A 13451-nucleotide genomic window follows, 5' to 3' on the forward strand; every position below is an offset into this window, starting at 1 on the left:
TGCATGTATGTAATTAATTCATGGCTTGCATGTCGTGAGTATGACAATATGACTGGAGCCACAAAGATATTGTCAATTTGATGTAATGACCTGCGTGTCAAACTGTGATGGTTCTATCCGCGACTATGTAATTTTCTTCACTACCTTGCGTTAGTGATGACTAGTCTTGGTGGACTCATCACTGAAGGATGGCATACATGGATCATGGAGATGGAGATCGTCATGATGAACAGTTCGATGGAGATGGAGATCCCCAAAGGAACAATGGGCTATACCAAGTCATATCTGTGTTAATGCCGTTCTTACTATGTTCTACTTTCACGTGCGATAATGTTTGTCTACATACGATAGTGAAGTAGAACGATCCCTTGGCAATGCTTAAGTTAGAATGTTCCCCAAACCTTGCAATGTCATGTGTCTTATATAATCGGTGGTGGGCCTATGAAATTAGGGTGCCACTGGTTTTCCTTGACTAGACAGGTTCGTATCGAATACTTACAACAGAAGGGTTGGTTACTTGGACAAGGTCATCCTAACGGTTAGGGACCTTGGAGCATGAGTAGTTGGGCACCAAAGCATAGAGATGCTACCCAACAACAAGAGTCATATGTGATATGATTAGCAAAGAGTTGCTTACCGATCTACCATGTCTTCTAGCGGTGATGCTAAAGCTCACTAGTCGACTTGTTAGTTGTGGGTCTTGAATCACTAAGTTTCAATAGAGGGATATTGATTTTAGTGGGAGTAGATTCTATTAAAGGTTTAATATTGTTTACTCTGTCTTGGATACATTGTCTTAGTATTTTGCATTACTTTTGTTGTAGATAAATGGCGCCTAGCAACCAACTATTTACTTTGCGTTCAATTCTTGAGAAAGATAAGTTGAATGGAACAAACTATGCCGATTGGATCCACAACCTGAGAATTGTTCTCAAGGCTGAGAAAAAGGAAGATATTCTAGACATCCCATTACCAGATGAGCCTGCTGATAATGCACCTGCTGCAGAGAAAACCGCTTACAAGAAAGCATGTGATGCTGATCTTGAAGTAAGTTGCCTTATGCTTGCTTGTATGGAACCAGATCTATAGATGCAGTTTGACAATAATCATGCAGCTTACGATATGATCATGGCGCTCGATAATATGTTCTAGACTCAAGCCAGGACTGAAAGGTTCAATGTCTCAAAGGCTTTTGTAGAGAGCAAGCTAGCAAAGGGCGCAGCAGTTGGGCCACATGTGATCAAAATGGTTGGTTACACTCAGAGGTTGGAGAAGCTAGGCTTCCCAATTGGCCAAGAGTTGGCTACTAATTTTATTCTTGCGTCTCTTCCACCTAGCTATAGGAATTTCATCTTGAACTACCATATGCATGGGGCAGAGAAGGGCTTGAATGAATTATGTGGCATGCTTAAAACAGCAGAGGCTGATATAAAGAAAGGTGCTAGCAGTAGCCATGTGATGGCTGTCCAAAACAAGCCTAAATTTAAAAGGAAGGGCAATTCTTGGAAGAAGAAAAAGGGCAAGGCTAAAGATGAGATCTCTAAGCCAAACCCATCTACGCCCAAGGCTGGACCAGCTGCTGATGCTGAGTGCTTTCATTGTTATGGGAAAGGTCACTAGAAGAGGAACTACAACCTGTACCTAGAATCCATAAAGGATCGCGACAGTAAAGGTACTCCCACAGCTTGTACACTTGTTGTTTATGTTATGAAGATTTTTCTTGCTAATTCTTATATTAATTCTTGGGTATTTGATACCGGATCGGTTGCTCATATTTGCAATACGATGTAGGGAATGATAAGAAGTAGAAGCGTGGAAAAGGGAGAAGTTGATTTCTGCGTGGGCAATAATGCAAGAGTTGCTGCGTTGAATGTCGGGACGATGCAACTACAAACCCCATTAGGATTTATTATGGAGTTGAATAATTGTTATTTTGTTCCTAGTTTAAGTCGAAACATTGTGTCACCTTCATGTTTGATGAAGGATGGTTATTCATTTGCGAGTAAAGACAATGGTTGTGTGATCTCTAAAAATGGTATGTTTGTGGCTTCTGCATCCATTGTGAATGGGTTATTTATTTTAAATCTTGATGATGCTCCTGTCTATAATATAAGTGCTAAAAGACCTCGGCTTAATGAGTTAAGTCCTACCTATATGTGGCATTGTCATTTAGGTCATATAAGTGAGAATCGCATAAAGAGGCTCCATTCTGATGGGCTTTTAACTTCGTTTGATTTTAAATCATACGAGACATGTGAGGCTTGCCTGCTGGGCAAGATGACCAAGACGCCTTTTATAGGTTTTCCTGAGAGGGTGGCAGACTTGCTGGAACTCATATATACTGATGTGTGCGGACCAATGAGTACGACAGCAAGAGGCGGATTCCAATACTTCATAACCTTCACTGATGATTTTAGTAGATATGGATATGTCTACTTAATGAAACATAAGTCTGAGACTTTTGAAAGGTTCAAGGAGTTTCAGAGTGAAGTAGAGAATCAACGTGGCAAGAAAATTAAGGCTTTACGATCTGATCATGGAGGTGAATATTTGAGCCACGAGTTTAGCAATCATCTAAAGAGTTGCGGAATTGTTCCACAGCTTACGCCACCTGGAACGCCTCAGAGAAACGGCGTGTCCGAGCGATGTAATCGGACTTTGTTGGACATGGTTCGGTCTATGATGAGCCAGTCAGACCTACCGTTATCGTTTTGGGAATACGCTCTAGAAACAGCCGCTTTCACATTGAATAGGGTACCGTCTAAGTCCATAGTTAAGACACCACATGAGATGTGGACTGGTAAGAGTCCTAGTTTGTCTTTTCTGAAAATTTGGGGTTGTGAAGTTTATGTTAAACGACTTATGTCAGATAAACTAACACCCAAGTCGTACAAATTCTTTTTCGTGGGATATCCGAAGGAAACTTTAGGGTATTACTTCTACAACCGATCAGAGGGCAAAGTGTTTGTTGCTTGGAACGGTGTTTTCTTAGAGAAAGAGTTTCTTAAAAGAGAGAAAAGTGGACAGAAGGTGTATCTTGAAGAAGTTCAAGATGAGCTAGTTGGGAAGGACTCTACGAGTGATGCTAATGTAGCAGAACAAGTTGAGATACCCGTGGCAATAGAAACACCACCGCAACCATGAAGGTCAGCAAGAATCCATGAGTTGCATGGGGATTTGTTATTGTTAGACGATGACGAACCTACGACTTATGCAGAAGCAATGATGGACCCAGATTCCGAGAAATGGCAAAGTGCCATGAGATCCGAGATAGATTCCATGGGAAACAATCAAGTTTGGAACTTGGTTGACCCGCCTGATGGGGTTAAACCCATAGAGTGCAAATGGATCTATAAAAAGAAAAAGGATATGGATGGAAATGTTCACGTCTATAAAGCTCGACTTGTAGCAAAGGGTTTTTTGGCAAGTTCAAGGAATTGACTACGACGAGACTTTCTCGCCGGTAGCGATGCTTAAATCTATCCGGATCATTCTAGCAATAGCTGCTTATTTCGATTATGAGATATGGCAGATGGATGTTAAAACAGCCTTTCTAAATGGAAATTTTGATGAGGACGTGTATATGATACAGCCAGAAGGTTTTGTTGATCCAAACAATGCTAGAAAAATTTGCAAGCTTCAGAAATCCATTTATGGGTTAAAGCAAGCATCTCGGAGTTGGAACATTCATTTTGATGAAGTGGTCAAAGGGTTTGGCTTCCGTCAGAATGAAGAAGAACCTTGTGTTTACAAGAAGGAAAGTGGGAGCGCTGTTGTATTTCTGATCTTGTATGTGGATGACATATTATTGATTGGGAATGATATTCTAATGTTGCAATTCGTGAAGACTTCACTGAATAATACTTTTTCTATGAAGGATTTAGGAGAAGCAGCATACATTTTGGGCATCAAGATCTATAGAGATAGATCGAAGAGGCTTATAGGATTAAGCCAAGATACGTACATTGACAAAATGTTGAAACGGTTCAACATGGAATAGTCTAAGAAAAGGGTTCTTGCCTATGTCACATGGTATGCGCTTTAGCACAAAACAATGTCCTTCGATAGCTAAAGAGCGAAAGCGCATGAGTAAGATTCCATATGCCTCAGCGGTTGGTTCCATCATGTACGCCATGATATCTACTCGCCCAGATGTATCATATGCTCTAAGTGTTGTGAGTAGGTACCAAGCTGATCTAGGTGAGAGTCACTGGACACTTGTTAAAAACATTCTTAAGTACTTAAGAAGGACTAAAGATGTGTTCCTAATCTATGGAGGTGAGGAGGAGCTCGTTGTAAATTGTTACACCGATGCTAGCTTCCAAACTGACACGGATGATTCATAGTCTCAATCAGGTTTTGTGTTCACAATAAATGGTGGTGCAGTAAGTTGGAAAAGTTCCAAGCAGGAGACGGTGATCGATTCTACAACAGAAGCCGAGTACATCGTAGCTTCTGAATCTGCGAAGGAAGGTGTTTGGATGAGGAGGTTTCTCATTGATCTTGGTGTGTTTCCAAATACGTCCAGCCCATTGAATCTACATTATGACAACAATAGGGCAATTGCACAGGCTAAGGAGCTAAGGAATCACCAAAAGAACAAACATGTACTGCGGAAATTTCACCTTATTCGAGAATTCAATAGAAGAGGTGAGACCAAAATGTGCAAAATACACACGGATTTGAATGTTGCAGATCCTTTGACAAAGGCTCTTCCACAACCTAAGCATGAGGCGCACATGAGAGCTATGGGTATTAGATATCTTTGAGATTAACTCTAGTGCAAGTGGAAGATTGTTGGGAATATGCCCTAGAGGTAATCATAGAGATGATTATATTACGTTGTATCCAAGATATATTATGAGTTCAATGAATATCCATTAAAGGCAACTTGTATCGATTGGCAATTATGAGAATTGTTTGTAAAACTCTTTTACTTGTATGGTTATTCTAAAGTTGTCCCTGATCGGAGTTCGTGTGAGGATACACATGAATATTAGATCAGCACATATATTAGTTGATGACTATGTTTCACAAGTCATGGACATAGAGATGTCAAACTAATAGTGTGGGCACATGTATGACATGGGGCTGGACTGACCCAACGTGAGATGTTCTAATTATCTCTATACATATCATGTATGTTATGTCCTTAGACCTGATATTGTCGTATGTATTCAAGATGTGAAATGACCTACTCAGGGACTATCAAACGCTATTCCGTAACTGGGTAGTTATAAAGGTGGTTTTCGGGTTTGTCGGGATACATGCTGTGAGACATAGTCAATCAAGATGGAATTTGCCCCTCTTCATATAAGAGAGATATCACTGGACCACTTGAATGATTGGATCAAGAAATGCATGGCCGTGCTTGGGTTAAGTGTTAACCTATGAGCTGAACCAAATATCGTGAGGCAAGGGAATAAGATGTATGTGGTTTTGTGGTGGTTCGTCTGATATGATCTTTGCGTATGCATAGGAGTTTACATGCCTTGCTAGAGGCCGCTATCAACTAATGGCTGAGTAAGAGTACTCGGGCCATGTCTATGTGTGCGTGAACCCGTAGGGTCGCATGCTTAAGGGGCTGGAAGCCTAATTTGGATTGGATACGAGTTAGACAAGGCTTAGGGTTACTAATGGACCTCCATCTCGGCAGCTCATTAGGGACGCCTATAAATAGATGGGGTGGGCAACTGGGCTGGACACGCTATTAGGGCAGCCGCCGCACATCCCACGCCTACGCCTGTTGTTCCTCATGGACCTAGTAGTCCAGAGGCATGATGCTTCCTCCTTGTACGTGTTGATACCTCGGAGGTGCTGCATCTAGAGCACAAGGACGAACCGCATGAGAGGGACGGACGGATGGACGACCTTGCAACTGCACGGCACTACTATGACACGTACGACTACATCGAGTCGCTTCCGCTGCACCTGCGTGTCTAGTGGTAATCCCATGATCTATAACTAGCAGTAGATCCAGGTTTATGAGGTCAAATTTTTATTTTCTGGCTAGCGAAGCATCCTCATAACCTTACAGACGGGCCAGGTGCGCCCGAGGCCTAGCGGCTGGGTCGGGCGCTGTGATAACATCATGAGGGCTCAGGTGAGGCGGAGACTACTCCCGAGAGGTCGGCTCCGCCCGAGGCCTTACGGTAGGGCTCGGGCGAGGTGGAGATCGCATCCGAGGGGTCCGCTTCGCTTCAGCCTAAGCCTCCCGGCGATGGGCCTCGCTTCGCTCCGTCAGAAGTTAGCCTTTATCTTGTATAACTGAATTTGGATCACAACTCAACAAACTCTACCTTGAGACAAATTCCTTCTTGTAGCATAAAACAAACCTTTTACCCTGAAACAACAAAGAGAATACCTCTGGTGCCAAATAGCCTCTTGGGCTAAACAGTTATACCAACTATGTTTGAGCAAAGCTCAAACTTAGCAACAGGAACTGGCTTTGTCATCATATCAGTAGGATTATCATGTGTGCTTATCTTGCATACCTTTAGCTTACCTTGCGTGACAACACCACGAACATAATGGTATTTGACATCAATATGCTTCGTTCTTTAATGGAACATCTGATCTTTAGTGAGGTATATAGCACTTTGACTGTCACAAAACAAATTAATGCAAGAATCATCTCTACAAAGCTCAGCAAACAAACCTTTCAACCAAACCGATTCTTTACATGCTTCAGCAATAGCCATGTATTCTGCTTCAGCGGTAGATAGGGCAACAATTGGCTACAATGTTGCCCTCCAACTCACAGCACAACCACCAATAGTGAATACATAACCTGTGAGAGATCTCCTCTTATCCAAATCGGCAGCAAAATCTGAATCTACGTAGCTAGTGAGTCCCTTATCAGTCTTGCCAAACTTCAAACAAGCATTTGTTGTGCCACGAAGGTACCTAAAAATCCACTGAACAGTCTTCCAATATTCTTTACCAGGATTAGCCATGTATCTACTAACCAAACTCATAGCATATGACAAATCAGGACGAGAGCAAACCATGGCATACATCAAAGAACCAACAGCACTAGAATATGGAACTCTTGACATGTACTCAAAATCCTCATCCGTACTAGCACATTGTAAAGCTGATAATTTAAAATGAGGAGCAATAGGAGTACTAACAGACTTTGCATCATGCATGTTGAAACGATGAAGAACTTTCTTAATGTAACTTTGCTGACTAAGAAATAACAAATCAGAATTTCTGTCTCTTGTAATCTGCATACCTAGAATTTTCTTAGCAGCACCAAGATCCTTCATCTCAAACTCACTACTCAATAATTTCTTCAATGTAGTGATTTCTTTCTTGCTCTTAGCAGCAATCAACATATAACAGCAAGTATATAGGTGATCTATCAACAAATTTAATATACACACAGCTATCAAATTCAGACCTCTTAAAGCCATGTGACAACATAAAAGAATCAAACCTTTTATACCATTGACGATGAGACTGTTTCAAACCATATAAGGACCTTTTTAACTTGCAAACATGATCCTCCTTACCCAGTACTATGAACCCTTCTGGCTGGTCCCTGTATATCTCCTCCTCAAGCTCTCCATGTAGAAACGCTGTCTTTACATCTAATTGCTCAAGCTCAAGATCACGCATAGCAACAATACTGAAGAATGTATGAATTGAACTATGCTTTACAACTGGAGAGAACACATCATTATAATCAACACCAGAAATTTGACTAAAACCTTTTGCTACTAACCTTGCCTTAAACCTTGGAGGCTCACTAGGGGATAAACCCTCCTTTCTCTTGAAAATCCATTTGCAACGGACGGCCTTCTTTTGTTTAGGTAAGCGCACAACATCACATGTGCCATTCTTCTTAAGTGACTGCATCTCTTCTTGCATAGCGGAAATCCACTTCTCGCGGTCACCAGAAACAACAGCTTTAGTGTACGTAGCTGATTCATGAATGTTCTCCACCTGTTCAGCACAACTAAAAGCATAATGAACGATATCACATTCCTCAATTAAATATGGACGAGGTCTACAACTCCTCTTTGTTCTGCCATCTGCAATGGACTGATTTTGTGGCTGCAAAACAGGAGGTGAGTGTTGAACAATATCATGAACATCATTATCAACAATTTCAGTTTCCTGATCATCTACGTGCTCCACCTGCACGCTAACATGTTCCTGCTCCTCATCAGAAACAACTGGAGAGACATCTGTGGGCAAGCTGGTATTAAACATAACAGATAGGCAATATAAACGAAGACCCTCCCAGCGACGGGCCTCGCTTCGCTCCGTCAGAAGTTAGCCTTTATCTTGTATAACTGAATTTGGATCACAACTCAACATATCAAAGATGACTGCTCGGTCGTGCTAGACCTTACGACGCATTTTCGTCTGCTGGCCTTATTCACTTAGGCCCTGTTTAGTTCCAAACAGTTTTCACGCTTCGGCCCAAGCCTCCCGACGATGGGCCTCGCTTCGCTCCGTCAGAAGTTAGCCTTTATCTTGTATAACTGAATTTGGATTATAACTCAACATATCAAAGATGACTGCTCGGTCGTGCTAGACCTTACGACGCGTTTTCGTCTGCGGCCTTATTCACTTAGGCCCTGTTTAGTTCCAAACAGTTTTCACGAAAAACTACAGTAACGAATCTTGCGGCACATGCATGGAGTACTAAATGTAGATGAAATAAAAAACTAATTGTACAGTTTGCGTGTAAATTACGAGACGAACGTTTTGAGCCTAATCAGTCCGTGATTCGACACTAAAGTGCTACATCCAGACGAGTTATGTAATTAGTTTTTTAATTAGTATCCGAAAACTCCTTCTGCCATTCCATAAAACATTCGACGTGACAACCAAAAACTTTTCGGAAAACAACTAATCGGGGGCCTTAATCGCGAAATAGCTCTAGATCCACTGTCAACCTAGCTAGCAGCTAGCAGGTAGCCCTGGAGTTGTGAAATCCCGTGCGGCGCGGCGGGCGGTGGCTCGATCGGCCGGGTGGCCGGCGGCGGCCGGCGCGGGGCCAGGTCGGGGCGGGCGCGCGGAGCTAATTAACTATAGGTCCTCCCGCAGGGCAACGGCTGGGGCCGGGGTTCGCACCCGTCGATCGAGCAATCGGGGTTAAAGGTATTACCCCCGACCGGCCTCTGCTCAAATCTCTGCCTAATGCATTCTGCTGGACTTAACTCTGTGTTTCGCTGCATTCTACCTCTTGCAGATCGACAAATATTGATTTGTTCCCCTTCTCTCTATATCTAGTATAGGTCGATCTCTGAAATCCTAAGATCACTGCTATAATATACCTGCAGATACACACAGGTTATCTATATTTATTTGTTGTAGATGGCTGATGACCGTACATGGATGTATCCCAAGAACCGTTTCTGCGATCAGTATTTGAAGGGCCTCAAGTCATTCATTACAACAGCAGAGGTGGATATGTCGACTAACCGCAACTCTGCTATGTGGTGCCCATGCAAAGATTGTAGGAATAAGTTGAAATTTGAGAGGTCATGTACGGTGCATGCACACTTGATCATTCGTGGTTTCATGGATGTCTATCGATGTTGGAACAAGCATGGCGAGGAAGGCATAAACGAGGAAATCGACCTGCAGGACAGCCACATGGATGACAGGTCCTGCCGTGCAGATGGACTCTTTGGCCGTACAAAGGAAGATGTCTCGCATGCTAGTACTGCTGGTCAGGATCTCGGTGATAGAGACATCGTGGAGATGGGTGAGCAATTAGGCCAAATGCCGGACAAAATCGAAGAGATGGTGCGCGATGCCACGTGGGAGGGCCTCTACTGAGAAGGAGATAGCAAGATTGGAAGCTTTGATGAAAGATGCAAAGCTCCCAGTGTAAGGAAAATTTCAAAGCTTATTCAGCTGCTTACATCAATCTGCACAATCTATAAGCTAGTTAATCTTCACAGCAAACATTTGGCTACACACAGGCTCAAGATCCTGCAGCAAAGCAAAATCTAGGTACATGAACAAATCATTGACAGGCACTGAACACGAGGCAAATCAACCTAGCTATCATGGTGCCTAGGCGTAGTCTGAATCCGGCGTGGTACTGAACACCGGCCTGTCCTTGTCCACCACCACGGCGGGGGAGGTGCTGTCCTTGCCGCTGGCGGCGCCGCTGCTCCCGCTCTTGCGGCGCGGCTTGGCCTCGCCGAGCATGGTGATGACGTCGCGCATGGACGGCCGGTCCTGCGGCGCCCTGGCCGTGCAGAGCACGGCGATGCGCAGCACCAGCAGCATCTCCTCTCGGACGTGCGCGCACCGGCCGCCGACGTGCGGGTCCAGGTGCTCCTCCACCGTGTTGCTCCGGATCTTGTCCCGCACCCACCCCACGATGTCCTGCCCCTCGCCGAACTCCGCCTCCACCGCGCGCCGCCCCGTGATGAGCTCCATCAGCACCACGCCGTAGCTGTAGATGTCGCTCTTCTGGTCCACCTTCAGCGTGTACCCGTACTCTGATGCCAGAACAATCGCTTCAGATTCATTGATGGATGCTGGCTGTCTGATAGCATGCGGATCATGCATGGATCGGCGATGATACCAACCTGGCGCGATGTAGCCATAGGAACCGGCGACGACGGAGACGGACTCGTTGGAGCCGGCCAGGGCGCGGGCGAGGCCGAAGTCGGCGATGCGGGCCTCCATGTCGGCGTCGAGGAGGATGTTGTTGGACTTGATGTCGCGGTGGATCACCGGCGGGTGGCAGTCGTGGTGGAGGTACGCCAGCCCCTGCGCCACGCCGGTGGCGACGTCGTAGCGGGACACCCAGTCCAGCAGAGCGCGCTTCTCCGGCGGGCCGTGCAGCGCCTCCCACAGGCTGCCGTTGGGCATGAACTCGTACAGCATCATGGCGTCCGCGTCGTTGTGCACGTACCCCAGCAGCCGCACGATGTTCCGGTGCCGGAGCCGCCCCAGGAGAGCCACCTCCTTGAGCACGTCTGCGGTCACCTCGCTCGCCGACGCCGCGCCGTCGCCGTCCACCGGCGCCGGCTGCCACAGCTTCTTCACGGCGATCACGGCGCGCGCGCGCGGGAGCTCCGCCCTGTACACCACCCCGGTCGCGCCCATGCCCACCACGTTCGCCTCCTTTATGCACGCCACCACGTCGGCGCTCGTGAACCCTAGCCGCTGGAACGCCGTCAGCCGCCACGGCCACGCGCCCGACTCCGCGCCGAGGCTTTCGTCGTCATCGCAGCAACCCCCCGCGTACCACCGCCGGTACGCGTACCGCCCGCCGACCAGCGCCGTGAACGCGGCGACGACGGCGAGCATCGCCGCGAGCCAGCCCACCGCGACGCGCCTGAGGCGCGCGCTGCCGCGGGCAGCGCGCGCCGCCACGCCCGTGTCGCGGCTCCCGAAGCACGGCGGGAGCACGCCGCCGCACAGCCCGGCATTGCCCGCCAGCTCGTCGGGGTTGATGGAACGCAGGACGCCGTTCCCGGGCACGGGACCCGTGAGGTTGTTGTACGAGAGGTTGAGCGTCTCCAGCGCCGGCGAGCTCCCGAAATTCTCCGGGATGCCGCCAGTCAAGGAGTTGCTCGACAGATCAAGGATGGCCATCGCGGGCATCATGGCGAGTGCCTTGGGAATCTCGCCGGTGAGCTGATTGTGCCTGAGGTTCAGCTTGACCAGCCTCTGGCACGAGGCGAGGCTGGACGGGATCGCGCCGGCGAGCCGGTTGTTCGAGAGGTCCAGCGCCGCCAGTGCCGGGCAGTCCTGGAACTGGTCAGGGAGCTCGCCGGAGATGATGTTGTCTGACGCCAAGAAGCTCTGCAGCGTCGGGATCGTGAAGAGGCTCGACGGCAGCGAGTATTGGAGGTGGTTGTGAGATAGGTCGATGAACGACAGCGACGTCGACGACGCGAGGTCGCCGGGGATCTCTCCGGACAGGTCGTTGCCTGCGAGCTCGAGCCGCTGCAGCGACGGCAGCTTGCCGAACCCGATGGGGATCGTGCCGGTGAGCCGGTTGCTCTGCATGCGCACGCGCACCAGCGCCGCGCACGACGCGAGCCCGGCCGGGATCCCGCCGGTGAAGCCGTTGTTGAACATGATCAGCTTGGCGAGTGCCTTGCCGTTGCAGATCCCAGCCGGCACGGGGCCGGTGAAGGAGTTCGACGACACGTCCACCCACTGCAGCGGCGAGCTCTTGCCGAGCGACGCGGGAAGCTGCCCCGTCAAGGAGTTGTTCCACAGCTCGAGCACCTCCAGGTTCGGCATGTCCCCGATGGTCGCCGGCACGGTGCCATCGAGGTGGTTGCACATGAGGTGGAGCAGCCGGAGGTGGCTCAGCTGAGCGACCTCGTCGGGGATCGGACCCGTGAGCGAGTTGTCGGACAGGTCGAGGAAGACGAGCGTCGAGATGTTGCCGAGCTCCGGCGGTATCTTGCCTTCGAGGTTGTTCTGGTATAGGTAAAGCGCGGTGAGCGCCGGAAGCTTGCCGAGCTCCGCTGGGATGGGCCCGTCGAGGTGTCCGACGGCGAGGTCGAGGTACTGGAGGTTGGCGAGGCTGCCGAGCTCCGGTGGGATGCTTCCCTCCAGCACATTGTACCCGATGATGAGGCTCTCGAGCGACTCGAGCTCGCCGAGCTCCGCTGGAATCTTGCCGGTGATGTTGTTGCCGGAGAGGCCCAGGAACTTGAGCTTGGTGAGGCTCCGGTACGCCGCCGGGATGTCACCGCCGAAGAAGCTGCCCCTCAGGTCGACGGTTTCGAGGGACGTGGCGTTGGCGAGGTCGGCGGGGAGTGCGCCGACGAAGTTGTTGCCGGAGGCGTTGACGGTGGCGAGGTCAGCGCAGGAGCCGAGGCCGGCCGGGAACGCGCCCTCGAAGGAGTTCTGGCTCACGTCGAACACCTGGAGATTGGACAGCGGCGCGAAGGACTTGGGCAGCGTGGTGGCGAACGCGTTGGAGGAGAGGTTGAGGACGGTGAGCGACGCCAGCCGGAGCACGTCGTCCGTGACCTTGCCGCTCAGGTTCTTGCCGGAGAGGTCGAGCGCGTCGACGAGGCCGGCGGCGTTGCACCGGACGCCCGTCCATCTGCAATGCGGCGAGGCCTTGGCGCCATCCGTCCAGTCCGCGAGCGCGCCCAACGAGTCAACGAAGCCCGCCTTGAGCGCAAGCAGCGCCGCCCGCTCGTCGCCGCCGGCGGCGGCGGCGCCAGCTCCGGTGTACAAGATGGAGGACACTGTCACTAGCAGAACCAGTGCTGTCACTCTGGCCTCCATTAGAATCCTCTGCCACTTTCCTAGAAAGCACTTTTGGGAGCTGAAATCGATCAGCTTCTAGCTGCAGCAGGTGCCTCTGCTGCTTCTAGTGCTGCGCCATGTCAGAGGCACTGTCTGGCTTGCCTACTACGGTGTAATTTGTTTGCTGACACTACTGCATCTGCAGGAATGGCAGAGGCTGCAGCTAGGTGGAAGAAGAAGAAGATGGC

At 48.8% G+C, this 13451-nt stretch overlaps 2 protein-coding genes across 2 annotated transcripts; one reads left to right on the forward strand and one right to left on the reverse strand.

The window, feature by feature from the left end:
* Positions 1-828: 828 nt before the first annotated feature.
* On the forward strand, positions 829-1620 carry LOC136464992 (uncharacterized). The gene is made up of 2 exons (XM_066463908.1): positions 829-1047; positions 1153-1620. Exons 1-2 carry the CDS (start codon positions 829-831, stop codon positions 1618-1620), a joined length of 687 nt encoding a protein of 228 aa, XP_066320005.1.
* Positions 1621-9758: 8138 nt separating this feature from the next.
* Positions 9759-13242, reverse strand: LOC136462450 (MDIS1-interacting receptor like kinase 1-like). Its single transcript, XM_066461547.1, has 2 exons — positions 10566-13242; positions 9759-10475 (listed from the first exon to the last, which is right to left on the reverse strand). The coding sequence occupies exons 1-2, from the start codon at positions 13240-13242 to the stop codon at positions 10042-10044; spliced, it is 3111 nt and encodes a 1036-aa protein (XP_066317644.1). The 3' UTR covers positions 9759-10041.
* Positions 13243-13451: the final 209 nt, after the last annotated feature.

Source organism: Miscanthus floridulus, chromosome 7 (genome assembly GCF_019320115.1).
Source record: "Miscanthus floridulus cultivar M001 chromosome 7, ASM1932011v1, whole genome shotgun sequence".
NCBI lineage: Eukaryota > Viridiplantae > Streptophyta > Magnoliopsida > Poales > Poaceae > Miscanthus > Miscanthus floridulus.

Bases quoted from the DNA above. Each gene is read 5' to 3' on its own strand.
- LOC136464992 (XM_066463908.1), top strand. From the start codon at position 829: ATGGCGCCTAGCAACCAACTATTTACTTTGCGTTCAATTCTTGAGAAA. The intron at 1,048-1,152 runs GTAAGTTGCCTT...AATATGTTCTAG, and splicing joins CATGTGATGCTGATCTTGAA to ACTCAAGCCAGGACTGAAAG.
- LOC136462450 (XM_066461547.1), bottom strand. From the start codon at position 13,242: ATGGAGGCCAGAGTGACAGCACTGGTTCTGCTAGTGACAGTGTCCTCC. The intron at 10,476-10,565 runs GTTGGTATCATC...TTCTGGCATCAG, and splicing joins CTATGGCTACATCGCGCCAG to AGTACGGGTACACGCTGAAG.